The sequence below is a fragment of the Choloepus didactylus genome, chromosome 10 (assembly GCF_015220235.1).
Source record: "Choloepus didactylus isolate mChoDid1 chromosome 10, mChoDid1.pri, whole genome shotgun sequence".
NCBI lineage: Eukaryota > Metazoa > Chordata > Mammalia > Pilosa > Megalonychidae > Choloepus > Choloepus didactylus.
The window spans coordinates 127,573,811-127,600,599 of NC_051316.1; the positions used below are offsets into that span (position 1 = coordinate 127,573,811).

General features: G+C 40.7%; 1 protein-coding gene across 2 annotated transcripts in view; it reads right to left on the reverse strand.

Moving 5' to 3' along the window:
• The window catches only part of TDRD7 (tudor domain containing 7), a 73,072-nt gene that overhangs the window by 39,737 nt on the left and 6,546 nt on the right, over window positions 1–26,789 (reverse strand). Inside the window, exons 2-6 of one of the 2 annotated variants that reach the window (XM_037796927.1) lie at window positions 20,287–20,499; window positions 17,924–18,065; window positions 16,772–16,985; window positions 8,541–8,614; window positions 6,745–6,962 (exon numbers count right to left, since the gene is read on the reverse strand). In XM_037796927.1, coding sequence (XP_037652855.1) covers window positions 6,745–6,962; window positions 8,541–8,614; window positions 16,772–16,985; window positions 17,924–18,065; window positions 20,287–20,493 — 855 coding nt within the window. In that variant the 5' untranslated portion in view covers window positions 20,494–20,499. Of the gene's footprint in view, window positions 1–6,744; window positions 6,963–8,540; window positions 8,615–16,771; window positions 16,986–17,923; window positions 18,066–20,286; window positions 20,500–26,789 lie in introns of those variants that run through there. The other variant, XM_037796928.1, reaches the window with a different exon arrangement.

The following is a 26,789-nucleotide window of genomic DNA, read 5'->3' on the forward strand; positions in this document are numbered from 1 at the left end:
ATTAAGCAGGTCTTCTGATGCAGTTACTTCTGTTAAGGTGTGACCCTCCTCATTCAGGATGGGTCTTAACCCTATCACTGGAGTCCTTTATAAACAGAGTGACCACAGAGAGAAAGCCACGGAAGCAAGAAGCTGAAAGCAACAAAACCCAGAAGAGAAGGGAGAGCCCAGCAGACGCCACCATGGGCCTCGCCATGTGGCCGAGGAGCCCAGGATCGCCGGCAGCTGGTCTTCGGGAAGAAAAGCATCGTCTTGATGATGCCTTGATTTGGACATTTTCTTGGCCTCAAGCTCTAAGCTAATAAATTCCCATTGTTCAAGGCAAACCATTTCATGCTATTTGCTTTCAGCAACCTAGGAAACTAAAACAACGTGCCACCTTCTAACCCCAAAGAGGGCAAAACCAGTTCTTTAGGTTTACGGTCTTTTTGTTTCCAATCAAAAACTGCGGATATGGGATGCCACAGTGTTTATTTGGTCTCCCCCACTCCCAGTTCCCATCTGTGTCCGGAAACAGACAGGATCGATTACTGAACCATGTGGTTAACTCGGGCTTGCCCCAAGAGGTTCTTCTAAACAGAAACTGCTCTTTTAACAGAAGTTATGAACCTTATGTCTATTTAGCATTAGTTGGTCCAGGACAGAGTCCGAATTCCCATTTTTCTGGCTGTTATTCCAGAACAATGCTATAAGAGCATCTGGAAGTACTAAGCTTCCAGGGCAGCCTGTAAGTCAAAATTTTGCTGGTCAGCCTATAAAGTACACTTTTGACCAAGAAAGCCTGAGTTTATCCAAAGTCCAAACAATAGCCAGAGAGTCATCTGGAGGACAGATTTCTTTCCTTGGCACTTTTATTTCTATTGTTTAAGATAGATAACTACCCCACCTCCACAAATGAAGAGTTACGTGACTTGTAGGCACTTTCAGACTTTCATGGCTTCTTCTCAGAAGAGTGAAGTGCCTAAATTCCACTCTGTTCTCCAAAGATTTGGCCTCTTTAGACCAGAATTAGCATTTACTAAGATTAGACACAGGCCTGACTTTAGGAACTGAACCTGACCCAAAATCGAGTTGATGCAGACGTCTGTCCTCACTCCTGGTGAATATTCACGGACACTCCAATTATCTGGAAAACACGCCAGGACCATGGCCCTCGTGGGCCTCTCTTGAGAGAAGGGCTGGAGAGTTACTCAACTCAAAGGAACAAATCATGGAACTATAGTGTTGAGTATAAAATTGTAAATGGAAACAAATGTAATTTTTTTTTCATCTTAAACTCTTTTTTTTAAAACTTTTTCTTATGAATGGAAACCTGCCTTCCTAGGGTATTCTATTGTGATTGCCACTGTGCCTTTGCCCCTTTTTAATTAACTAGTGAACAGGCTTAGGAAAGAGCCCTACCACTGCATCTACCCCCAGCTTCTAAGAGTCTCCCCAAAGATCAGGAGATGTGGTGGGGGTTGCAGTGTGGCATCCACTCTTGACTTTGCTCCAGTGCACCCAGCAGGGCTGAGACGCTGGCCTCCTGGTCTCTTGTCCAAGGGTGAACGGCTTCTTGTCTTCATAGACGACCAAGACACATCAAAAGCTACTCGAAACGCAGCATTATTTCCTCGGTGTGGTAACCAGCCGCTAACCGTCTCAGGAGGACAAGGGAGTCTTCTGGTTTCTGCGACGACCCCGGCTGGCGGTTGTGGCCTGCACCTTACATTCCAGGCTCTTCATACTCTCCTTGCTAGGGGGTTGGGGGTTTGTTCCTCCAAGATGGTAGAGACACATCTCGTCCTGGATTTCAGTTCCTTGGACCGGTTCATCCACTGTGCCTCACTTCATTTCAAGCTAAACTTCTGTGCATCCTTCACTAGCTCCTCTTCAGTCTTCTCTGAGATGAGTTCCTTGTAGAGCCTGATGGTACAGTTTGGGGCTGCCTTTGTCTAAGCTGGGCCACCCCTCACCAATCACCAGCTGCCTTGTGCTAAACAACTGCCTCGTTTCCGAGACTGAGCTGGCTGGTGTGGATGTGCAGCTCACTCGACTCTCAACAACTCTAGAGGGAGGCAGGATGAATCATCACTGAGCAGTTGGAAGCAGCGATACAGCTAAGAACTGGCGAGAGAGACTCCAACTCCAAATCCAAACTCTTTCCATCGAACCACAGGCCTGTGGGGGGTTTTCTGTTTCAAGGTCGAGAGCAGCAACAAAAGCACATTCATCTCTATTTCTGTATTCTGCTTTTGCCATACTGCTGTTATCTTTCCCTTTTTCAGATGTTCCCCAAAATTAAATTTAAAAATTATTCCAATAATGTGCTCATCATACATTTCTTTTACTTGGCAAAAGACTGGAAAAGAAATTAGATTCCACCTTTTAAAACATTATCACTATCTTTCCAAGTCCTCAGTTTCTCCTTTCACTGCTCCTGCTTTGGGTGTTCTTATACACATTTCATTCCACAGCATCAAGCCTGGGGATACAGCACGCCGTTGGATTTATGTTCCACTTTGTTAGAAACCCAAGTTTTTGCTAGTTTTACATCCAGAAATACCCAGGACCTTTCAAAAGGCTTTCATTCTGCATGGACTGATATATGCTTTATTAACTGACACAATTAATTATCACAAAGTTAAGACACCTTCCTGAACATCTCCAAATACAAAAGCATATGTCTATGCAAGTGACAGAACTGCTGTGCTTCCTTTAGCAATATTATAGAAATTGCTATATTGAGGCAATTTAGAATTTGAAGGCTTTTTAAAAATTTGTAGTATTAGAGTAGGAAACTATAATGCTTCCTTATAGGTAGGAATATGATACATACAAATAAAGATTAACAGTAAAATATTTTTATAAAAGCTACAAATATGTTTTTTCCACTGTATATGTCATTAGGCATTTTTTTATCATTCCAAAAATGTTACATTCTATAATTTTATCTTCACATTCCAAAGTTTCCATTCTATAATGAAGGCCTGGCAGGGCCCCAGCCCAACTCAGAAAGTCCATCTGGAGCTGCCTCTGGGTGCACCGAGCCCTGGGCCTTGGGGCTACTGGCTGGGATTCTCCTCCGCCTGGGGCAGCCAGTCGTGTCTGGCTCAAAAACAAGCCCCTGAGCTCTCTACACAGCTTGAGGGAAGACCTGAAGACAGGTGTCCTGGCTAATGTAGGAATGGAGCAGTTTCTCTCTCCACCTGCTTCGGAGAGAGTAAGTCGGGGATTCTGAAACGTCTCTGCTGGCCCACGGCCGCTGTTACCAGATTGGGAACGTGAACAGAAATCCAAGACAGCCAGAGGCTCTGGATCCTGGGCGGCTGCAGGACAGACCTGCCCTTTCTACCCAGATAATGACTCTTTAATGACATGACTTGGCCTCTGTCTGCCTTTTTCAGCTGCTTCTTGAGCCATTTTCTTCTTCTTGAACTTCTGTTTTCTGAAAAAGCCACTTTTTTTTTTTTTTTGGTCTCAGGGCTTTGACACAGGTCGTTTCTATAGTCTGGGGTAATTTTCCTTCCTTTTTGCATAACTCGGCCCAACTCATTTGCCAGGTTTTAGTCTAGCAGTCGCCTCTACCAGGAAGATTTCCTGGACTCATCAGTCTACGCTGGGACCTCGTTTCCATGTTCCCTTAGCCCCGGGCACTTTTTCATAACAATCATCAACAGGCCCACAATTAATTGCTCAGGTTTGTTTTCCCCATTGGACAGAATCATGTCTGGCTTGTTCTCAGTTTTATCCCAAGTGCCCAGGTTAGTGGCTGGCATAAAGAAGGATTTTATAATTATCCATCCAACACTGGAGACAAGGAGAACATCATTAACAAGACTACCAAAAGAAGAGCCAAGAGGTGCCGTGTCCTTCTCCTGGGGCCTAACGGGAACTCTTCGTTTCCGGTCTCCTTGTTCTATCCATTTGCCATCTTGGGATCTTGGCCCTTCCAAGACAGCTTCTGCACAGCTTCCACCCCCTTCTTAAGCTGCCCTGCACACCAGGCAACAGGCTCATCACTGTTAATGTGACCCTATATTCTCCTGAGCTTTCAAAACTCTCAGAACAAGTCTTGTTGTCTGAGAGATTCAAATGGTTAAAAACAACGGATTCAAGGCATCCTTCGGCCTGTATCTAGATGCCATCCCCCTCCTTGTGAGGCGACTCACAGCACACGGTGGACAGAACTGCCACGGAGGTGACGCAGAGCTGCCGGGGGGTCCGTGCAACTGGTGCTGCACCTGCTGACGAGCCAAAGGAAATCCCTGCACGCCGGAGGATGGTGGGTGTTTTCATTTCTTTCATAACTTTACTTTCCAATCTTTTGATACAGAGTGTTTCACATGATTGGAGAGAAAGAACTTTTTTTTTTAAGAGAAAGACATACACTACACTTGGATTTCTTCTCCATTACATGATAAGTCATATAGAGAGATACACATGACCAGGTTCTTTCTTACCCTAAATTTTATGCACTGCATTCGAGACTATTGGAACTTGCTTGGGCTTGTTTCTGTTTTTCAGCAAGGTAGAAAGCAAGAAGTTAGAAGGGAAAATAACAGAGATGTTAACTGTTTACCAGATTACATATACTGGTAGGCTGTTAAAAGAATATTCAGAAGTTAAAAAAAAACCAGTTTTGAAAAATATCAAAAGACGGCCATGTAACTAGCAGTTTGTGGCATCCTAGACAAGCACTTCATTAAGCCAATACACATAATTGACAGTGATTGCATCTAAACAGCCCTAACTCAAAGTCGAGAGGCACAGCATATAGATAGGAAAGGTATTTTGTATTTCTGCTTCAAGTTCCACCCTCACTGTCTGGAAAGAAAATAATCATGACATAAAGATGAATTCGAGTACTGAAAAAAGGAAAAACAAAAAAGTCAGCCAATTCAGCACCTTAATTAAGTTGGAAACCATTCATTTCATGTGAAGTTTTAAAGGCATGAAACTTTAAACAGTAGATACCTTCTAACCTACAATTTTAGCAAGAGAAATTCTGAGGCTTTGCCGACATGTATGGTAGTAGCAAGGATGAAAATTTTTTTAAAAAGCCATAAATTAAGTCACACAAATCCTAGTGATTGTCATGGAGTAGAATAAAGTAGTCAGAAACATAATACATAAGAAGAAACAGAGGTTTATTTTTAAAGCTTTCACTCTGAAAATGACTTCTTTTTCAAAGTTTCAAACTTCAAAATGAGTTATATGTGTGTCTTGAAGATAAAAAGGCTCTAAGTTCACTGAAGACATGCTATAAATTTCATGAATATCTCTAGAGATTAAACAAACAAAAAACCCAAAAGAACGACATGCGTTCCAAGAAGGGGCTCCAGACCCTGAGCCTTCAAACTGAGCAGCCTGGTGAAACCTCCTGAAAGTCAGCTCAAGAACAGGGAACGATGCCTGCAGCCAGCGAGGAATTTCTTCCCAGAAAGGAGGAAAAAACGGAATGACCGGATAGGAATCTTTGAGCTCCTATTATAGGAACAAACGCCACATTCCACCTCAATCACAGGTAACATTCTTACGAACATTACACACTCTTGACTTTACAAGCAGGAAAAGAGCCATATTTCTAGAATTTGCTACTTCCTGTTTTCCCACATCACACTGGATATTCAATTGTTAACTCTCATCACTGTCTCCCCCGTGGACTCCAGGTGTCTGAATCACCTGTGCTCCCAGCACCTGAGGCAGTCACTGGGCCATGCAGGTGCACAGTGAATGCTGTATCAACAAACAGGAGGGAGAGATGGATGAACGAATGAATGAATGAATGAATGATTCATGCCTGGAAGTGGGGAAGGGACTCAAGTGGGTGATGGTGATCTGGAGGAAGAAAATATTTACAACACCACTTGCTGTCTTCAAGCCAGCTTAGAAAAAGGGAGTGGCTTACACTTTGCCCAGGAGGCTTAGGGTCAAAATACATATTTAAACTTTAAAAAAGAAATAAAAATCCTCTGTTAAAATACACATAATCCTCAGGCATATTTAATTTTACACACGTGTTTAGAAGCACCAAGTACCTGCTAGTGCCTCCACTTAATTCAGTCACATTGTTGATTATAGTCTATGTAAATCAACAAAAACAGTAAGCAAAATCTAAAAGTGAATTGACGTTGTTTAAGAATGTAGTTGTCTCTATTTCTGGCTGATGTAATATCTCTAACAGACTATTCTGATCTGTCACTCCCAAGTGGGAAGAGATACGGAAATTGATAAATGTGCTTACTTTTCAATTTTTTTCTCCAAAGATAGTTTGGAAATTTTAAAATCTGAATCCTATGCTAATTTTAAAATAAAAATCAGGTACTGTATAAAGGATCAACTAAGCATGACTTTAATAACCAAAATTTCTTCAGCTTAAAGTCTTGAAACATGATCAAGAACTGAGCACATAAAATTTGAGGCTAATAAAAAAATTCTTAGTAGTAGTAAGTTCAAATTCTTAAAATGGCAAGACTCAGAGTCTCTTAACAGTTCACCTCAAATTGGTATACATGCTATCACATATTGAATGCATTTTAAAAATAATTTAAAGCAAAATAAATGACAACACGCAGAGGCCTCAACCTTGACATACTTCTCCTATAAATAAGAGCCTGTATTTGTCATCCTTAGAGATAAAGATTAACGAGGCAACATATACAGAGTGCTTGTGTTCCCAGAGAAAATGCGATATGACTAATGAGGGCAAAATCTGCAAGGGCCCGGGAGAGGCAGGAGAAGGGAGGAGTGGGGAAAACGTACCGTGCAAATATGAGGCCAGTGTTCAAACTGTTGTAAAATTCCTTGATTAAGTTCTTCTTTATATAACTCTTTGTAAAAATGTGGAAGCTTAGATATCCAAATGCCATTGTTATGCTTGTTTAGTATTTCCTTTATGCGGTTTTGAACCTCATCCATTTTATAAGTGTAAGAGGCAGGAGGCGTGATATTTGGTTTTTCAACAGTCTGATTTAAATTATCTTTAAATTAAGAAAATGATAGAATTAACCAAAATGCTTAACATGTTAGATTCTTCCCATTCCCTCCTACTTCACCTGCCTTTAGGCTTTGCTGTACTGCAGGTTTGTGGGGGCCAAGGGAATTAGAAGGGGCCAGGGTTAGACAAAGTAACACCGTGACAACCCTGTTCTAAGTTTTACCCCCAAATCACCAGCAGAGTCAATAGCCCCCACAGAGGGAACCCAGCCCCCTCGTTTTACCAGGGTGCTTCAGAGTTTAAACAGGATGCTCTTGCTTCGTAAATGATCAGGAAATTTATGGCCTAGCAACCAGTTCATACCTGAAACTAAGAAAGTTCAATTTTGGACAACACTGGCAATGTTCAATTTAAAGCTACATTCCACAAAACACAGGGTTAATGACTTAATAGGACTGAGGAACGTGTCGCAGAAGATAAAAATTCTCCAATTTTTAAGACAGGATCCATTCTCAATCCTTCAATAATGAGAACAAATAATTTAGCAATAGACAGCAGTTCAAAAATCAGTCTATCCACAATAATCATTCTAGCCTCAGCTTATAGAAATAAAAAGTTGGGCTACCCCAAATAACCACTAACAATTTGTTTTTATTTTCCCAACATGAATCATTCGTCTTTCCAAAGTGAATATTTATAAAGTTTGGGCTAATTCTTACATTTAATTTTCATTTCAAACTTAGAATTGCTGAGTTAACATCCTAAAACAATACAGAAATTTGAGTGTTCTCTACAGCTGACAGTCCTGGTATTTTAAAAACAATGAAATCCATTCCAAACTTCTTCTTAAGTTTAGTGGCATATGGATCAGAGTCTATTAAAAATGACCAGCTATAAGAAAATATGTTCTTATTTTAATCAGATAGTGTTTCCACTGGGCTTGAATAGTTTTCATTTTATTTTAATTGGCAGGGAGAGACATAAAGGCTGGTTCCAAAATGTAAGCACTGGATCTGAAAACACCGTTCCTGCGCTGGGCCTATGAACGGGGCGTCACCCACCGGTGGAGGCGGCAAGATGAGGACAGAGTTCATGTCTCACCTTCGGTCTCTGAGTTTATTATGTCTTCTTACTGTTCTCTTCCTTAAGAGTGTTTTCAGACTTTATAACCTGAGGACTCATTTATATTCATGTTTATATGCTTACCGGCTACCGCACATAGGTTAGGGTGACACCTTTTAAATGCGGGAGGATCTGGAAACACATCTATGTGCTTTAACTCTAGAGCAGGGGTCTCCTAGGTCTCAGGGGGCCTCCCCCAAGGAAGCAAGGGTAAGGAGGGTCCCGGGGTCTCTGCAGGTGGCGCCTGGGAGGGAGGGCCAGGTGAAGAAGGCCTCGCGTTAGAATAATGTCATCCTTGGAGGTATTATTTTCTCTTTTGACCACTTCAAGTCATGATTTTTAAAAACTGGGAAAGAGGGGAGGGAGAGATATGTTCAGAGTAGGATAAAATGAGAGCAAATGTCAATGGCCAAGCTCCCCACCCCCACCCATATCTGCAGGGGACTCTGAGGCTCCAGAAGTCAACCCATATTGTGAAGATAATGTTTACAAAACATACCACTCATTTCCATAGGACAGGTTCTGGATAGATGCATCTGAAAAGCTTGTGGGAGAGGTGTCTTTGGGCTGAACCTAAGGAGTAAAAAAAAAAAAAAAAAGATGAAATAAAAATTCAAATAAAGTCTACATCAACTTTTATAAGCTGTACTTTCAATTTAAAGTCTCTGTGGCATTGAACTTCAAAACTGTTAAAGATATTTCAAACTCAGTAAAAATGAAAATGAAACCTGGCATCTTTCTTTCACGTTTCATATTCACCTGGAGAGAAGTATGTTAAATGCTAAATTTAAACTAGGTCTTTAAAGTTACTACTTAAAAGCTTTCTCTTTAAGCAGTTGAAGTCAGAAGCCCAATCAATCATCTTTAAGGGACTAGCAAAACAAAATAAAGAAAACTGCACAAAGAATAAACAGTTGAAGATAATGAGTATTTTGGAAGATAACCTGCATCACAAGATACTGAAATGCATCCTGAAGTTGTAATACTTAAAATAGTTGTACAGATATACAAAATGGTAGGGAGCTAAGCAAAAGACTATAACTATTTGGAAAAGAAGAAACATAGATCCCCACCTCATACCCTTACCAAAATACTTTTTATAAGGATTACATTGGATATTTATGTAAGTGCAGGAGATTTTCTAAATACAAGGGCAAAGAAATACACCTCCCCACCCCAAAAGGGAATCGTCTGTGTCCATGTCCATCTCCCCCACTGGACAAGCTTGTGAGCCCCCGTGTCCAGGGCAGCGCTTGCAGTATATGAGGGAGTGTGGGAGCTGGAAGAAAGAGCAGGATGAACAAATGGGTCATGATCACATCTTACCTAGAAGTGGACATGGCACTAGAGTGGGTGATAGTGACACAGGACCCATATTCCCCCTTTTTGACTAGTATGGAACACTCAAAGTTGGATCATTCTTAGAAATGAAGCACATTCCCTCATATTTTAATTCCAAAAGAAATGATGAGACTGTAGGCCACCAATGAAAGCTCATCTTGGGTCTATGATGCTGGGCAGTTATAAGAGCAGCATATTTGCGTGTAAATGCACTTGAGTAATAACAGAAGATGCCAGAAACAGCCAACTCCTACTTTTTCAGAACTGGTGGGGAGATGCGTTCCTTCCCCCTGCACCAGTCCTTACAAATGTAAACTAGAACCTGTGACCTGCTTTAGGTCAGCATGGGAGGCTCTAGTAGGAGGCAGAGGGCTATGAGCAAAGCAGGAGGGTCCGACGACCATAGAGAGAGAAGGAACCACTACAGTTCCAAGGCTGGCAGGAAACAGTGCACATGGCAGAAGGGAGGCCACAGGATGCACGAAAACTCAGACACCATAAAATCAGACGGCAGAGGCCCAAACTATTTTATAACGATGAACAACAGAACAATTGAAACAGTAAATGGGGAAGATTTAAATTCACCTCTTAAAAGTGTTTGTACCCTATCACTAGAAATTCTATTTATCCCACTATATTCTAAGGAACTAGTGATGAATATAAGCAAAGATGTTTTTACAAATATGTTTATGGCAGAATCGTTTACAAGAATGGAAATGATTTATATTCAACAATAGGAAACGGACAATGGACTATTATGTCATTAAAGATGACAGAGTGTAAGTAAATTTAATGACAATGGAAAATATTCACAATGTGTAACCTTTAAGACAGGTTATAAAACAGTAAAGTACAGCATGATCCAGTTTATATGTTACAAAACTTAGATGCATGTGAGACAGAAAGATAAAAATTTTTACATTGGTTGTATCTGTACTAGAGGCAATTTTACCCTGCAAATTTTCTATATATACCAGGCAAATAGTACTTTTGTAATCAGAAAAAAAGAAATAAATGCATTTTAAAAAATGCTTTCTGCAAATATGCAGTGTTCCGGTTTGCTAAAGCTGCTGTTACGCAAAATACCAGAAATGGATTGGCTTTTATAAAGGGGGCTTACTTGGTTACAAATTTACAGTTCTAAAGCCATAAAAGTGTCCAAACTAAGGCATCCACAAGAGGACACCTTCACCGAAGAAAGCCTAATGGTGTCCGGAACACCTCTGACAGCTGGGAAGGCACGTGGCTGGCATCTGCTGCAACTTTGTTCCTGGGGTCTGGTTTCAAAATGGTCTTCTCCAAAATGTCTCTGGATTTCTGTCTCTCTTAGCTTCTCTCCCTCAGCTCCTGTGCATCCTTGCTTGTTCTCCCAGGGCATTTCTCTCTAAACATCTGGGTTCCTCTCTTAGCTTTTCTGGGGCAAACTCTGCGCTTCATCTGCAAACGTCCTTCTGTCTGCATCTCCCTGCGTCTCCAAGAGTCTGTGTCTGTGTTGGCTCTTAGCTTCTCCCAGGGATAAAGTCTGTATTACTTACCTTAGTATCTCTCCAAAACATCTCTCTCAGCTTCTCTGAGTTCCTCTCTGTGAGCTTTTCCAAAAGACTCCAGTAGACTAATCAAGACCCCACCCTGAATGGGTGGGGAAACACCTTCATGGAAATGATCTAATCAAAAGGTCTCACCTACAGTTGGGTAGGTCACATCTCCATGGAAACCCTCAATCAAAAGGTTCCACTCCAATCAAAAGACCAATAAGTCTGCCCCCACAAGACTGCATTAAAGAACGTGGCTTTTGTGGGGGACATAGTAGAGTCAAACGAGCACACTTAGTAAGGAGCTTAAAACATATAAGGGCTCAAAAATCGACAATAAATTTATATTCATTTCCTTAAGCTGCAAAGAGGCCTTTCGATCATGTGTCTGCTGGCTAAAGCCAACAGCCAGTGATTCCTACCCAACGTATGAACAGCAGTCTCATCCTCTGGAAACCTCAGCCTTCAACGTAAGCCCTCAGCGTTAGGTATAAATATATTAAACAACTCATTCGGTAATCATATCACCTTAACAAAATACAGTGATCACAAATTGTATTATTTTAGTGATAAACGCTTCCTTCCCTCACATAAACCAGGGAAATCATGAACCAATCACATATCCTCACTCCTGACCCCTCTTTCTATTTTACTGGAGATAAACAGCAGACTCAGAATCACAGCTATAATGAAGACTATCCGATGTGCTCTTTTCTAGAACTTTCCAGTTTGTTAAGTGACAGGCATGAGTTCTTAACCAGAAGCTCTTGAGAATGGGCTTCAGGGGACCATGAATCTCCTGAACTAGTGTACAAAGATGTATGTGTATGTACATGTGTGTTTTTTCTGGGAAGATCATTCACAGGTTTTATTGTGCCTCAAAACATTTGGTGGCCCTCAAAAAACCCTCATGACAGGTTTAATTGCTTTTGCTGTTGTTCTGTCTTGAAAAGAGCAACTGTGTTGTTTTGACCCTATTATGTCCTCCACAAAAGCCATGTTCTTTTAATCCAATCTTTTGGGTGCAGACTTATTATGAGTGGGATATTTGATTAGATTGTTTCCATGGAGATGTGACCCACCCAACTGTGGGTGAGATCTTTTGATTATTGAGGATAACCTATTGATTATGGAGGTGTGACTCTGCTCATTCAGGGTGGGTCTTGATTAGTTTACTGGAGTCCTTAAGAGAGATCAGGGGCTGACACTTGGAGATACAGACAGAAAGACGTTCAGAAATGCTAAGCTAAGAGATGATGCCCAGAGTTTGCCCTGGAGAAGCTAGAAAGGACCGCCAGATGCTTAGAGAGATGCCCTGGCAGAACAAGCAAGGGTGCACAGAGGCTGAGAGAAGGTAAGAGAGCCAGAAGCCCAGAGACATTTTGGAGAAGTTTCTGAAACCAGAACCCGGGAGCAAAGGACCATCAGACACCAGCCACGTGCCTTCCAGCTGACAGAGGTGTCCCAGATACCATTGGCCTTTCTTCAGCAAAGGTATCCTCCAGTTGATACCTTAGTTTGGATACTTTTTCAACCCTAGAACTGTAAATCTGTAACCAAAGAAACCCCCTTTATAAAAGCCAACCCATTTCTGGCATTTCGCCTAACGGCAGCTTTAACAAACCAAAACAGCAATTATTGTGATTTTAAAACTAAAAAGGTTGTCCATAACATCTGTCACCATGTGGTGACCAGATTTCTCTTAAACAGCTTCTTTCAATTCGTATTATGCTCTTAATACAACACCTTAGTTTGTGATTAAGATAGTCTACAGCACACTCCATATGGAAGCATTTTACCGGCCAAAGACATGGGATATGCAGTTCTAGAAATCCTCAAAACTAAAATTGCATATAGCCACTGCTGTTGATTATTTAACTCTTTATTTTCTAATATTTAAAGATTCACAGAAAGTTGCAAAAAAATGTACGCAGAGGTCCTGTGCACACTTCACCAATGTCCCCCTGTGGTAACATCTTGCATGGTGCACTACTGAAATCAGGAAACTGACACTGATACAATCCACAGAGCAGCTACTTCAGATTTCACCAGTCTGTGTGTGGGTGTGTAGTTCTGTCAATTTTGTCACACATAGGTTCCTGAAGATACCACCATAATCAACATACAGCACTAACCCAACCCCACAGGATTCCCACTTACCATCCCTTTACAGCCACCCCCACTTTCCCCTAACGCTTGGCACCCACTAGTCTGTTCCCCATCTCTATCATTTTGCCACCTCAAGAATGTTATGCAAGTAGAACCACACAGTATGTAACCTTTGAGATTGGCTTTTTTCACTCAACATCATTCTCTTGAAGTCCATCAAAGTTGTTGCACGTCGATAATATATTCCTTTTTATTGCTGAGGAGTATTCCAAGGTACGATGTACCATGGTTTAACCATTCAACCACTGAAGACATCTGGGTTGTTTCAGGTTATTATCAATAAAGCCACAGCCACTCTGAACATTCACATACAGATTTGTGTGTGAACATAAGTTTTCATTTTCTGGGAAAAATGTTCAAGAATGCAACTGCTGAGTCAGATGGTAGCTGCATGTTTAGTTTTTAAAAGAAACCCCCAAAGTGTTTTCTAGAGTGGTTGCACCAATTTACATTTCCACGAGAAATGGAAGAATGTTCCTGTTTCTACTGCATCCTTGCCAGCATTTTGTGTTGCATCTATTTTTTATTTTAGGCATTCTGATAGGTGTGTAATAATCTCTCATTATAGTTTTAATTTGCAATGACTAATAAGGAAGCACATCTTTTCAAGTGCTTTTATACTTAAAGTAATTATTATGTTAGAGCTTAAGTCTGCCATTGTATTATTTATGTTTGTTTATCATTCCAGTTTTTCTTTTCTTGAGTGATGTACCAAGAAATGTGGGTTACTTAAACATTTCTGAGAATTCCAATTTGATTTATAGAATTTTTTTAGCACATTGCATTGTACAGTTTTCTTAGTGGTTGCTCTTGGCATTACAATATACATAGGTAACATCATATTCTACAGGTATCTGTGTTTACCACTTCTAGCAATGTGTAGAAACCTTACTTCCCTTGAGGTCCCTTTACCCTTCCCACTTTATAAATATAATTGCCTTAAGCTCTTCCTCTAGACATACTGCACCTAATGGTGTTATAACATCTGCTTCAACAAATATGACTTAAGAAACCATGAGGTCAAGGATAATCCATCATTTTTACACCTGTTTTTACCTAGTTGTTCTTCTTTCTGAAGACACAAGCCTCCTTCTAATATCATTTCCTTTCTGTGGAGAAAAAGTCCTTTGGCCACTGTTTAAGAGTCAGTCAGCTAGTGACAAATTCTTTCACTTTCCATCATCTGAGAATGTCTTTATTTCCCTTCCATTCCTGGAGGGTATTTTCAGTGGATGTAGAATTTGTTCTCTCGGCACTGGAAAAATGTTGTCCCTGTTCTTCTCGCTTCCAAGGTTGCAGAGGAGAAACCCACCATCTTTAAGGTTGGTGTTCCCCTACAGGTTTCTCTGGTAGTTCTCAAGATTTTTTCTTTCATTAGTTTTCAGAAGTTTACTTATGATGTGCCTTGGCATGAATTTCTTTGGGTTCATCCTACTGGGGGATCACATAGCTTCTTGATTCTGTAGGTTTATGCCGTTAGTCAAATGTAAGTTTTCAGCCATTATTTTTTCAAATTCTTGCAGCTTCACTCTTACTCCTCCCTTTCTGCAAATCTGATAATATGAATATTAGATCTTTTCTTATTTTTGTTTGATTTTTTCCTATAAGTCTATTTACTCTGTTGTTCAGATTGGGTAATTTCTATTGCTCCATCTTCAAGTCCACTGATTCTTTCCTCTGTCATATCCATTATGCTATTGAGCCCATCCAGTGAGTTTTTATTTCAGTTATTGCATTTTTCAGCACTACGATTTTTATCTGGTTGTTCTTTGCCTATTCTATTTCTTTGGTGAATCTTCTATCTTTTCATTTGTTTCAAGAGTATTTTTATTTGTTCATTTAATTATGTTTATAACTGATTTAAAGTCCTTGTCAGATAATTCCATCATCTATTCACCCTGTTGATGTTATCTGTTGATCATCTTTCCTCATTCAAGTTGTGATTTTTCTGATTCTTGTTAAGACGAGTGAATTTTTATTGTATCCTGGATTATCATGCACATTATGTGAGACACCGGATCCTGTCTAAATATTCTATTTTAACAAGCAGTTACCCTGTTCAGGTTTAGCACATAGGTCCTGGTCCACTTGTGTGGGCTCTGTTTCCAAGGACAGTTTGGTTTTTGGAGCCCTTGCAGGGCTAATGTGGTGTGCTTGACCCCTGCTGGTGTGGGGTGAGGCGGATGCACTTCCCCAGGTCAAGTCCACAGTGGAGGGTGGGAGAACATTCAGCTGCAGGGCAGACGCTGCTACCTGGGGCCCACTCTTTGGACTGCTTGGAGCCGGCAGGGGCCCTGCTCAATCCTGCTGGTGCCACCTATAGGTATAGAAGGCCATTCCTGGGCCACCCAGTGCCACCAGACAATGGGCAGGAGACAATGGACCTTGGGGCCGAGAGTGCTTCCCTGGGCCACTGTCCAGGATGCATGGTTTTGCTGTCATTTTACAGATTCAATTCAAAATGTGATCTCGAAATTTAGGCACAGCCAGAGAAGACAACGGTACCTGTCACACACTGGTTCCAACTTGTACTTTGTGCTAGAGCCAAGATTTAATGATGTATAATTTTATCAAAATTATAATAGTTATCCATAAATAATATGAATTGTACACCATTATGAAAAATACCTTGGGATTACTTTTTTAAAAATAAAAAAATATAAAAATTTTGTATCCTTTCCACGTAACTTTTTAAAAAAATTCATTGCTTCTTAAATACTCTAACTTTTCTACAGGGATGAGTTCATGGGAAAAATACTCTTTCCCACAAAATGGAATTTTGAACACTGGTTTAAAGAGATACGACCAAAATGTTCGTTTTGAAAGGGGCACACAGAGAATGGAAGGTTATGCTATTGATGCATCTACATTAGGGGTTGGCAAACATTTTCTGTAAAGGGTCAGAGAATAAATATTGTCGGCTTTCTGGGACACCCATTGTCAGCTGAGACTACTCGATCCTTCTTGTGAAAGCAGCCATAGCAATATGGAAACAAGGAGTGTGGCTGTTCCAATAAAACTTTATTTACAAAAACATGCAGTGGGCTGGATTGGGCCCACGGGTCATAGTTAGCAGATCCCTGAGATACCTGACACCAACTAAAATTTATAGCTGGGAAAGAACTCGGAAACCACTAGTTTAACATTTTCATTAGACAAATTAGGAAACTGCAGCCCCAAAGCATGACATAATTAAACTGATTTCACCTGGCTAGTGAGTGCCAGCACCCAAACTAAGGCCTTTAGGTTGTCTTCTCCCCACCAGCACTGAGATACATGGCTGCATGATGCTATTCTATAATACAGGATGTGACGGATGGAGCACAGTGGAATGAGACTCCATCAGATTTTACTTCACACTTAAAAAATTAATTAGAAGAAAAGGTTTTCAGAAAAAGTTGTAAGTTATGCTGAAACAGCATCTTAGAATGACCTGTGAGAGCTTTTAAAATGAATTTAACAAGGAATGACTACCAACAATGCAGAAAAAAGACAGAATGAAAACACATTCTGAAGAGGATGCTCAGGCATCCAGGAAAGTGGAGCTCCTGCTACTGATACCTTTCTCTACTGCATGTGGACATGGAGCAGATAGAACGGAAAGCATTTGCCTCTCCCTGGACACACTTCTGAAGCATGTGTTATCCCAGGTTCACCAAACCCCTTCTTTTAGCCAAAGCCCCAGTACCTGTTGTTGGTGGACAGGGTCACATGTCTCTGTCCAGGAGCATCTCTGAATATTTCACTTCGGAGAGACGTGTGTAACATGTAGGGTGGCAATTCCGTGTCAGACTTAATTCCAAGGGAGCTTCCTTTATCTCTTAACAGCATTGGAGTTGGCTTTTCGCTGAGTGAGAAATCTGAAGAGAATCCTGGTTGTCTGAGGGTGGCTTTGGGTTTCCCTATGAAGTCAGGCATACACATGGGATTAATTAGCACCCCCCCGAACCCTGGTTTCCTCACATTACTTCCCTGGGCAGACACTTCCAGTAGGTCTCTATTCTCAGAACCGTTGGGAGGAACGTGAGGGGGCAGCTGCTGGAGGGCCGGTGGGCCAGGAAAGGCAGATGGGTGAGCAGTGAGTGGGTGGAGCAGGAGCTGGCTTCACCTGCGAGGCCAGCCTGCACCTCTCCCTCCACTCGCCCACTGACCCTCAGAGCAGCCACCCCCCATTCTCAGCCAGCAGCCTTGGCCACATCTCGGCTGTCCCATCTCTTCTTTGGCAACCCAGAGTCCGCCCGGCTTTGGAGATCCAGGTTCAAGCCCACCCCTGGCCATGAGGCTTTCGCTGCCACTTTCAGAGACTGCCCCCTTGCCTAAAACACTCCTTCTGGCACTGAGTCACTGACTGTTTCGTGTTATTGTCAGACCAGTTCTTGAGAATTTATGGTGTTGGAAATGACTGTAAGCTCCTTGAGGTGAGCGTACAAAAATCACAGGTTGAGCTGTCTGTAACACTTATGAGCAGGATATAATTAATTTTCTTCTGAAAGTAGAGGCTGTACTAAAACACATGATTTTCTAAATAGGACATGGTTGGTCCAACATTCTGGATGAGGCTTCCCACCGAGTAACCTAAAAGCATAAAATCACACTTTGCCATAGCAAGCCTAATTAAAATTTTGCTTGAGTTTTTCACCTTGTGTACACATTTAGTAAATCTTGATCCTCACACTCACTTAATAATTTTAAATTGAAATACTAGCTTCAGGATATTTCCCTGGACACATGAATGCTAATACACAGAAGGTGTTTATCATAAATACAAGCAATGTTTCTGTCATTCCAAGTAACATTTATTCACAGGCTCAGACATTTTAGCACGTTAAGAAGCCCTTACCTTCTAGGAAAAACGGCATGGCTTTTTTCACTCTCATTTGACAATTAACTTGCCGCCCTGTTTTCCTTTTAGAACTTCTCTGACGAGCCACAAGCTGGGCAATTCTTGCGGTTTCTGTGCAGGCCACAGCGTAGCAGGTAATCTGTTCACAAGAGGCAGGCGAGAGAGAAACATTTCTTAGATTCAGGGCTGCCCAGAGGCCAGTTTTACAAAGTGGAGCTCAGCGAGTGTCCACATGCAAATCAAGCTGCATACAGGTTTTGTCCTCTCTCTTTCTCTTTGCAAGAGCACAATTATGTTGTCTATCAGAGAACCAAGCACAGTCTAATACACTCACTAATATTCTTTCCCCAAATTGAAAATTGCATCCATTCTCTGTACAGGTATTTAGGGCACATCTACAATCTGCTGGGTACCATGAGATTAACAAATGAACAGAAGAAACCAGTTTGGCATTTCAATCATAACAGCAACCATTTACAAAAACAAGTAAACTGTGCACATTATCTCATATAATCTGGGAGACGTATTTTATTCCCATTTTACACATGGGAAAGCAGAGGTTCAGGAAAGTTAAGCAACCTTTCCAATCACACAGCCAGGCTATCTCTGACCCCAAAGTCTGTACACATAACCGTGGTGTTATATTACCTGTCTAAGAACCTACACCCTAGGCTAGCCTCTGCACTGAGTTAGCAGGATGACTCTGCGTAAATCAGTTTAGCTCCCAGATCTCAGAATTCTCAATTGTAAAACAGGGGAGTTGGATCTGGGGTTTCCAATGGAGCCACAGGAGGAGTCCTTGGAGGGGGTGAGGGTAAGGCAAGGTGATTGGAGGTCCTAGATTTTTTTTTCTTTAATTGGAGTGATACATAGGGTATTGAGAAAAGAACATTTAAAAAAGTATACAGACTACTGGGACTAGATGATCTCTAAAGATGTGTCTATATCTTACGTCTTTGATTCAAAGTTGAAATCAAGAACAGGAAACAATGAGGTTTTACACCACAAGCCAGAAAAAAGTTCTTACTCTTTCATCAATATTGCTACTCCTGAGAATTTATTCCAAGAATATAATAGCAAAGGAAAAGAACTTACATGCTGATATATGTGTAACGGGAGCTACTTAAATAGCCAAAGCCTGCAAACATTTAGAATGTCCAAAACGGGAACAAAGAGTTAAATAAGTTATAGGACAGTAAGCATATGAAACCTTACTAATTATTCATTCAGACTTTTGATCACTCATGCATTCCACACATATTTATTAAGTATCAACTTTTAGGGGTGAAAAACAGTCCTTCATCCTCAAGGAACTCGTGAGGGAAAAAAAGAGACAGAAAGGGAACATAAAGCACGTGGTGAGCCACACAGCAGATGCATTACAAGATGTCAATCAGACAGACAGGAGCGCTTGGCTCCATCTGGGAGAATCAGTGATGAAGAGGCTCAGAGGATGGAGGAAGTTCTATTATTAGTATCCTATTTCAGTCATGACCATGTACACCTTCTCCTTATCGCAACAAGGCTGGCTGCCCTGTGACCGTCTCTCAATCTGGGCTGCCTTTTCCCCTCCTCCGTCCCCGGCCTAACAGAGGAACCACCATTTGCAGACCTACTCTCTGTATTTACACACAAAGAAATACACCCAGAAAAATTTGTCTGGGGGGGTGAGGTGGGGTGGGGTGGGTTGTTTGTCTCCTGGGTGGTGGCTTGTCCGGATTAGAGCTTCCGGTCATCGGGGGCTGCCAGAAGGGACACTGCTGGGACACAGGGAATGTGCAATAAAAGATTTACTGGCTACCAGCAAATCACCCATGATGTATGTAAGAAATTTTCTTCCAGAGGAAGCAAAGGATTTAAGATGGCAGAACGACATGATCGTATTGGCGTGAAGGCGAGAACAGGCCAGAGGGAAGGGACTGAGACATGAGCGAAGGTGAGCAGGGCCCGGAGAGCAAGAGCAGATGTGAGCGGGTCAGACGAGACGAGAGCTTAAACAGGCCCCTCAGGTGGGGTGATCAGCAGGTTTCCAGGGACTCCGACAGCCACAGCGGAGCAAGTTGGTAAATGGGAGGGTGTGGTGCTTAGGCAGGTAAGGCCTCCTGCACAGCTGTTTGGTTTGGATGGTATCGATTGGGTAAATCTTACCTTTACAATGTTTTACTTAATGTGGTTAAAATCTTATTTCATAAAGAAAAGAATGTGAAGGGTAAAACAAAAGACATGAGAAGTGAGGCTGGGCTGTGGCCCTTCTCTCCCTCACCACTGACCTCATGCCCCTGAGCTGCGCTTCCCATGCTGCCTTCTATCTGCTACAAGGCTGGGGCGGTTCAGGACCGGGGTGATTCTTTTGACCTTACCTCCCCACATCTACCAGTCTCTATCCTGACCACAGCCGGCACGCTCCTCAGGTAGGATTCTAGAGTAGGGTGCCCAAGCTTTTTGAACGGGATCCAGTCTCCAGTCAAGGACCTGTACTCTCCCTGGAGTCGGGGTAACGCTATTCCATTCTTATGGGACTGCAGAACAGCGCGCAGCATCTTGGAAACCAGATCCGCTTCCAGCATCTTCGCCTGAAAGAAGAACACAGAAGGAAGTTAGTATAATATGGTGAAAAAATTAAAGTAGATTTTCAGAGCTGAAACTTGTTATGATACTCCAAAAATTATTACTGAATACTCTCAGTGCTTTTGCAATACAGGGAAATACCTGCTATGATAGAGCAGAGCACAGAATGCCACGAAAACACATGGTGAAGCCAGAATGGTGCAAGACAAGCTGGTGAGAGAAGGCATCAGGGAGCAATTCCTAGACGAGGGTGAATAAAGGACAAGATGGAATCATCAAGGAAATGAGCAAAAGAGAAGGGTGTGGGATTGGGGGTGGGGGTGGGGATTCGGCATCAAGGAAAGGGAACCGGATGTGCCAAGGCACGGAGGGGAAAGAGAAGCACCTGGTGTGCCCTGAGAATTCCAGGCAGGTGAGTGGCTGGACAGGGCTGAGCAAAGACTCCAAGCAGGGGACTCGAAAGACAGGGCTGGGAGGGGGGGCAGGGCTGGCCCCGAAGAGACTTCTGCATTACGCTAACACATCTGCATTACTGCCAGAAGTAAGGAGGGGCCTTCAAGGGGTTCCCAATAGGGGACTAAGGGCTGGTACAATGGAAAGGGGCAAGATGAACGAGTTATGAACATACATGGAAACGCAGAGGATCTGCGAATGGGACCTCAGGGATGAACAAACTCAACCTGAGAGAGAATGAGGAGGTAGGGTCAAAGGCACTCATTAGCTGGGTCTGGATGACGAGGGTCTCCCAAGTTTCTGGCTGAGAAGCGGGGGCATGGAGGTGGGGCCCCCGGAGGCAGGGCAGGGGCAGGTTTGCAGGAGAGGAAGCGAGGGACCCTGGCTTAGACACGCCAGGCTGGGACGCTCACGGGGCAGCAGCAGAACTGCCCCTAGGCCACAGGAGCTTAAGCGCCAGGTCTGAGCCGTACACAGATGTGCAGGTCTCAGCACCCGCGTGGCACCTGGTGGAAAGGGACACTCGGGAAGTCAAAAAGAAGGTGAGGGTGGGCGTCTGTGGAAGGCTGTCCTTTCAGGGATGGACAGGGGAAGAAGAGCTAGCAGACGGCTGAGAGAAAGGGACCTGAGAAGCAGGCGGCAGAGTCAGAGTCATCTACACAAGAGGAGAATTGAGAAGAATCAACAAGAGTGGCCTGTTCAAAAGCATCCTCTGCAGCAGACAGGCCAAGCCAGAGGAAAAATGAAAACTCATCCCTGGATTTTGGAGCCTAGGAAATCAGCGTGGACCCTGGCTATGGAGTTTCATTGGTCAGTAACAGGTAGTTTTCAAGACGAATCACTCATGTTGTTTTGGACTAACAATGACATCTTGTTCTAGTCTCATAGAGGAAAAATAGAATGGAAATACAGACAGAGAATGAGATTCAAGCAGCCAGGAAAACCGGACCTACCTTTTCATCAAAGGAAGGAGAAATGCAAGCCAAAGAGAACTGGTGACTCCTTCATTCAACAGAGCTGACCAATGGAATCTTCTGTGATGATGAAATGTTTTCTATCTGCCCTGTCCAGCACAGTAGCCACAAGCCACACACAGCTAGTGAGCACTTGTAATGCAGCCAGGATAACTGAGAAGCTGAATCTTCAATATGTTAGATGAATATTCAATATGTTAGATTGAATCTTCAATATGTTAGATTGACTGTGACCATACCAGTCAGAATTCTAGACAAATGTTTAGAACAGCATACAAGCTTATCAATTTCCTCGTTTTTCCTTCTTAAAAAGGACAAACATCAGCTCAATTTATGAATGCTCTTCATTATAAACATGATAATCAAAATGATAGCAGAGTTTAAAGAAGCAAATAAAAATGGAGCTACTCACTATGTACTTCTCTCTACTAAACATTAACTCCTTCAAATTGTCACTGCCTGCACAAACAACATTTAATTCTGCCAGTCTAGGAAAGACCAATAGTAGGTGTAAAGTCTCATTCATTCACATATTCTAACTGTGTGTGTGTGTATATATATATTTATATATATATATATATATATACACATTCATATATAATTTATAAACATACATATATGCACACACACATATGTATTTACATATTTAAATCTTTAGGTATAATTTACCTACAATAAAATTCCCTCAATTTATGTTTATGTTTAGTGTTTACTGAGTTTTGAAAAATATATACACCTATGTAACCATTGCCACAATCAAGATATAGAGCATTTCCACTGCCCCCCAAAATTCTCTCTTGCGGGGTGGATAATATGTGTAAAAGTAAAATGTATGACAGCAATAAGCACAAAGAACGAGAGAAACTGGATATGAACTGTTGGAAGGTTCTTATGCTACACATGAAGTAGCATAATATTATTTTAAGGTAGAATGTGATGAATGTATATCTTAAACCCTATGGCAACCACTAAATCTTTTTTAAAAAGAGGTATAACCAACAAGCCAGTAGTCAAGAAAAAATGGAAAAAAAACAGTCACAAAACAAGCCAAAGTTTAAAAAAAAATGGGGGGGGGGCAGGAAAAAAGGGAAAACAACAACAAAGAAAAGAGGGAAAATAGAAAACATCTGGCCAGCCTACCAATAATTACATTAAATGTAAATGATCGAATACCCCAATAAAGAGTTAGAGATTGACAGAGGAAATATAAAAGCAAGACTTACAAGAAACCCACTTTAAATATAATGACACAGGTTAAAAGTATAGAAAAGGATTACCAAGCAAACATTATGGCAATATTAATATCAGAACTAGGAATATTACTAGGGATAGAGAAGTATATTACATAATGATTAAGGACTTAATTCATCTAGAAGACATTACCATGCTAAGTGCAGCTGTACCTAAAATCAAGCTTCAAAATATATTAGCAAAACTGAGAGAGCTGAAAGAAGAAACAGTCACAATTACAGCTCAAAACTTTTTTCAGTAATATATAGATATAACTTATAGACAGAAAATCAGTAAAGATATAGACTAGCTGAATAACTCTAGCACCAACTTGACTAATTGGTATTTATAGAACACTTTACCCTAACACCAGCAGAATATATGTTCTTTTCAAGAGCACCTAAGATAGTCACCAAGATAGACTATACTCTGCACTTCAGAACAATCCTCAACAAATTTAAAGTAATTGAAATTATATGTAGAATATTCTGGGACCACAGCAAATTAAATTAGAAATCAGTAATAGATCTGTGGCTAATCTCCAAGTATTTGAAAATTTAACAACACACTTCTAAGGAACCAAGGATGGAAAAGAAAAGCCAAAAAGAAATATAATATGTTTTTAAATAAATGAAAACATAATATACCAAAATTTGTGGGATGCAGTTGAAGTAATATTTAGAAATAAATTTTCAGAATTTTATGTTTATCTTAGAAAAGAAGAAAGGTCCCAAATCAATGAGCTAATTAACCTTCCACCTTGTGAAGAGAGCAAATGATACCAAAAGTTAAACACAAGGGAGGAAATAATAAAGATGAAAGCAGAAATTGGCATCAAAATGATGAAACAGGTGAACAATGAAATAGAAAAAAACAGTAGAGAAAACTCATGAAACGAAAACTAGTTCTTCGAAAATATCAGTACAATTGATAAACTTCTAGGCAGATGAATCAAAATAACAAAAGAGAAGATACACATGACCAATAATGGGATTGAAAGAGGGGCCATCAATAGGGATCGATCCTACACACACATTACAAAAGTATAAATGTGGTAACATAGATTAAATATATAAATTCATTGAAAGCCACAAACTTCCTAAGCTTACTCAAGAAGAAAGAGATAACCTGATTAGCCCTATATTTATTAGAGAAATTGTAGTTAAAAACCTTCCCACAAGGAAAACACAAAGCCCAGGTGGCTTTACTGGGTAAATTGTACCAAACATTTAAAGAAAAGTTAATGACACTTCTACAAAAACTCTTACAGAAAACAGAGACAGGAAACTTCTGAACTTGTTTAATTGTGCTTATACCAAAACCAGACAAAGATATGACAAGAAAAGTACAAACCAATATCCCTCATGAACATAATGCAACATTTCCTAACGAAATATTAGCACATCAAATCCAACAGTATGTAAAAAGGATAACACATTGTGATCAACTAAGGTCTATTCTAGAAATGCAAGTCAGTTCAACATTCGTTAAGTCAATAAATGTAAGTCACGGTATCAACAGACCAAAGGAGAAAAACCATATGATCATATCAATAGGTTAATAAAAGACAGATGACAAAGTTAAAAATCCATTTTTGATAAGAACTCTCAGAAATAAAGATAAAAGGGAACTTTCTCAACCTGATAAAAGGCATCTGTGAAAACCCCACAGCGAACATCATACTTGATGGTGAAAGATTAAATTCATTTCCCCTAAGATTAGAAACAGGCCAAGAATGTCCCCACTCATCACTTCTACTCAATGCTAGACCAATAAGGCAAGAAAAAGACACAAAAGGCATTCGGACAGGAAAGGAAGAAGTAAAGCTAACTTTATTCACAGATGACACCACTGTAAATGTATAAAACTGCAAAGAATTTACAAATACCCCTTCTAGAGCTAATAAGTGAGTTTAGCAAGGTCATAGGATCCAAAGTCAATAGGTGAATAATGAAATTGAAAAAAAAAAAGGAGAGAAAACTCATGACACAAAAACTAGTTCTCTGAAAATATCAATAAAATTGATAAATTTCCAGGGAGCTGTCTTCTGTTCATCTATTGAAATGATCATGTGGTTTTTCTCCTTCACTGTTGATACAGTGACTACATTTACTGACTTATGAATGCTGAACTGACTTTGCATTCCTAGAACAGACCTTAGTTGATGACGATGTGTTATTCTTTTTCCATATTGTTGGATTTGATGTGGCTAATATTTCGTTAACAAATTTTGCATTACATTCATGAGGGATATTGGTTTGTACGTTTCTTAACTTGTATTTTTATGCACTGACTACAAACAACAGGAAATTGAAATTTAAAAGTCTAATAAAATATGTACAAAATTTACGTACTGAAAATTACAAAATATTCTTGAGGGAAATAAAAGAAGACCTAAATAAGGGGAGAATCCAAGTTTGTGGATTGGAAAACTCAATACTGTCAGTATGTTCATTCTCCCCAAGTTGATCGGTAGATCCAATGCAACCTCAACGCCAATCCCAGCAGGTTTCTTTGCGGAAATGAACAAGTGATTCTAAAATTTATATGGAAAAGCAAAGGACCAAGAATTGCCAAACAATATCAAAAAAGAAAAACAAAGTTGCAGGACTAACACTACCTGATTTCAAGAGTTACTATAAAGCTACATTAATCAAGAGTGGTATTCTTAGAAGGACAGTCACACAGACCAATCGGACGGACCAAAGTCCATAAACAGACCCACACATATATGATAACTGACTTTCAACAAAGGTGCCAAGACAATTCCGTGAAGAAAACTGAATAAATAGTGTTAAAACAACTGGTCACCCACATGCAAAAAAAATGAGTCTCATACCACATATAAAAATGAATTCAAAATGGATCAGAGGTCCTAAGTGAAAAAGCTAAAGCTATAACTTCTAGAAAAAATATGCAGGAGTAAGTCTTTGTGACCTTGCGTTAGGCAGTTTTCTCAGAATCATGTAAGAGAAAATGGACTAATTGATATTCATCAAAACCTAAAACTTCTGCTCTTCCAAAGGCTGCTGAGAAAATGAAAAGAAAAGCCACAGAATGAGAGAAAATATTTACATGACACATCTGATAAAGGACTTGTAATCAGCATAGATAAACAATGCTCAAAATTAAATAATAAGGAAACAAAAAACCTAATTAAATACAGGCAAAAGGTTTGAAGAGACACTTTTCTAAAGTAGAGAGAGAGACGGCAAAAAAGTACATGAAAAGATGTTCAACATCATTAGTCACTAGGGAAATGCAAATTAAATCCACAATGAGATGTCCCTATCCATCTCCAAGAACAGGCAAAGTTTAAAAAAAAAAAAACAACACTACCAAGTGCTGATGCAAATGCAGAGCAACTGGCACTCTCTGATGATGGTACTCTGAAATGAGTCTGGTAAGCATACTTTTTTTATTCAATCCAGCAATCAAACCCCTGGGTCATGAGCCAAGAGAAATGAAGACACATGTCCATACAAAAACCTGTACACAAATGTTTATAGCAGCTTTATTCCAATTGGAAACACCCCAAATGTCATCCATGGGTGAGTTGATAAACAAACTGCAGTATGTCCCTACAGTGGAATACTAACCAGCAATAAAGAGGAAATAACTACTGACCCATGAAACAA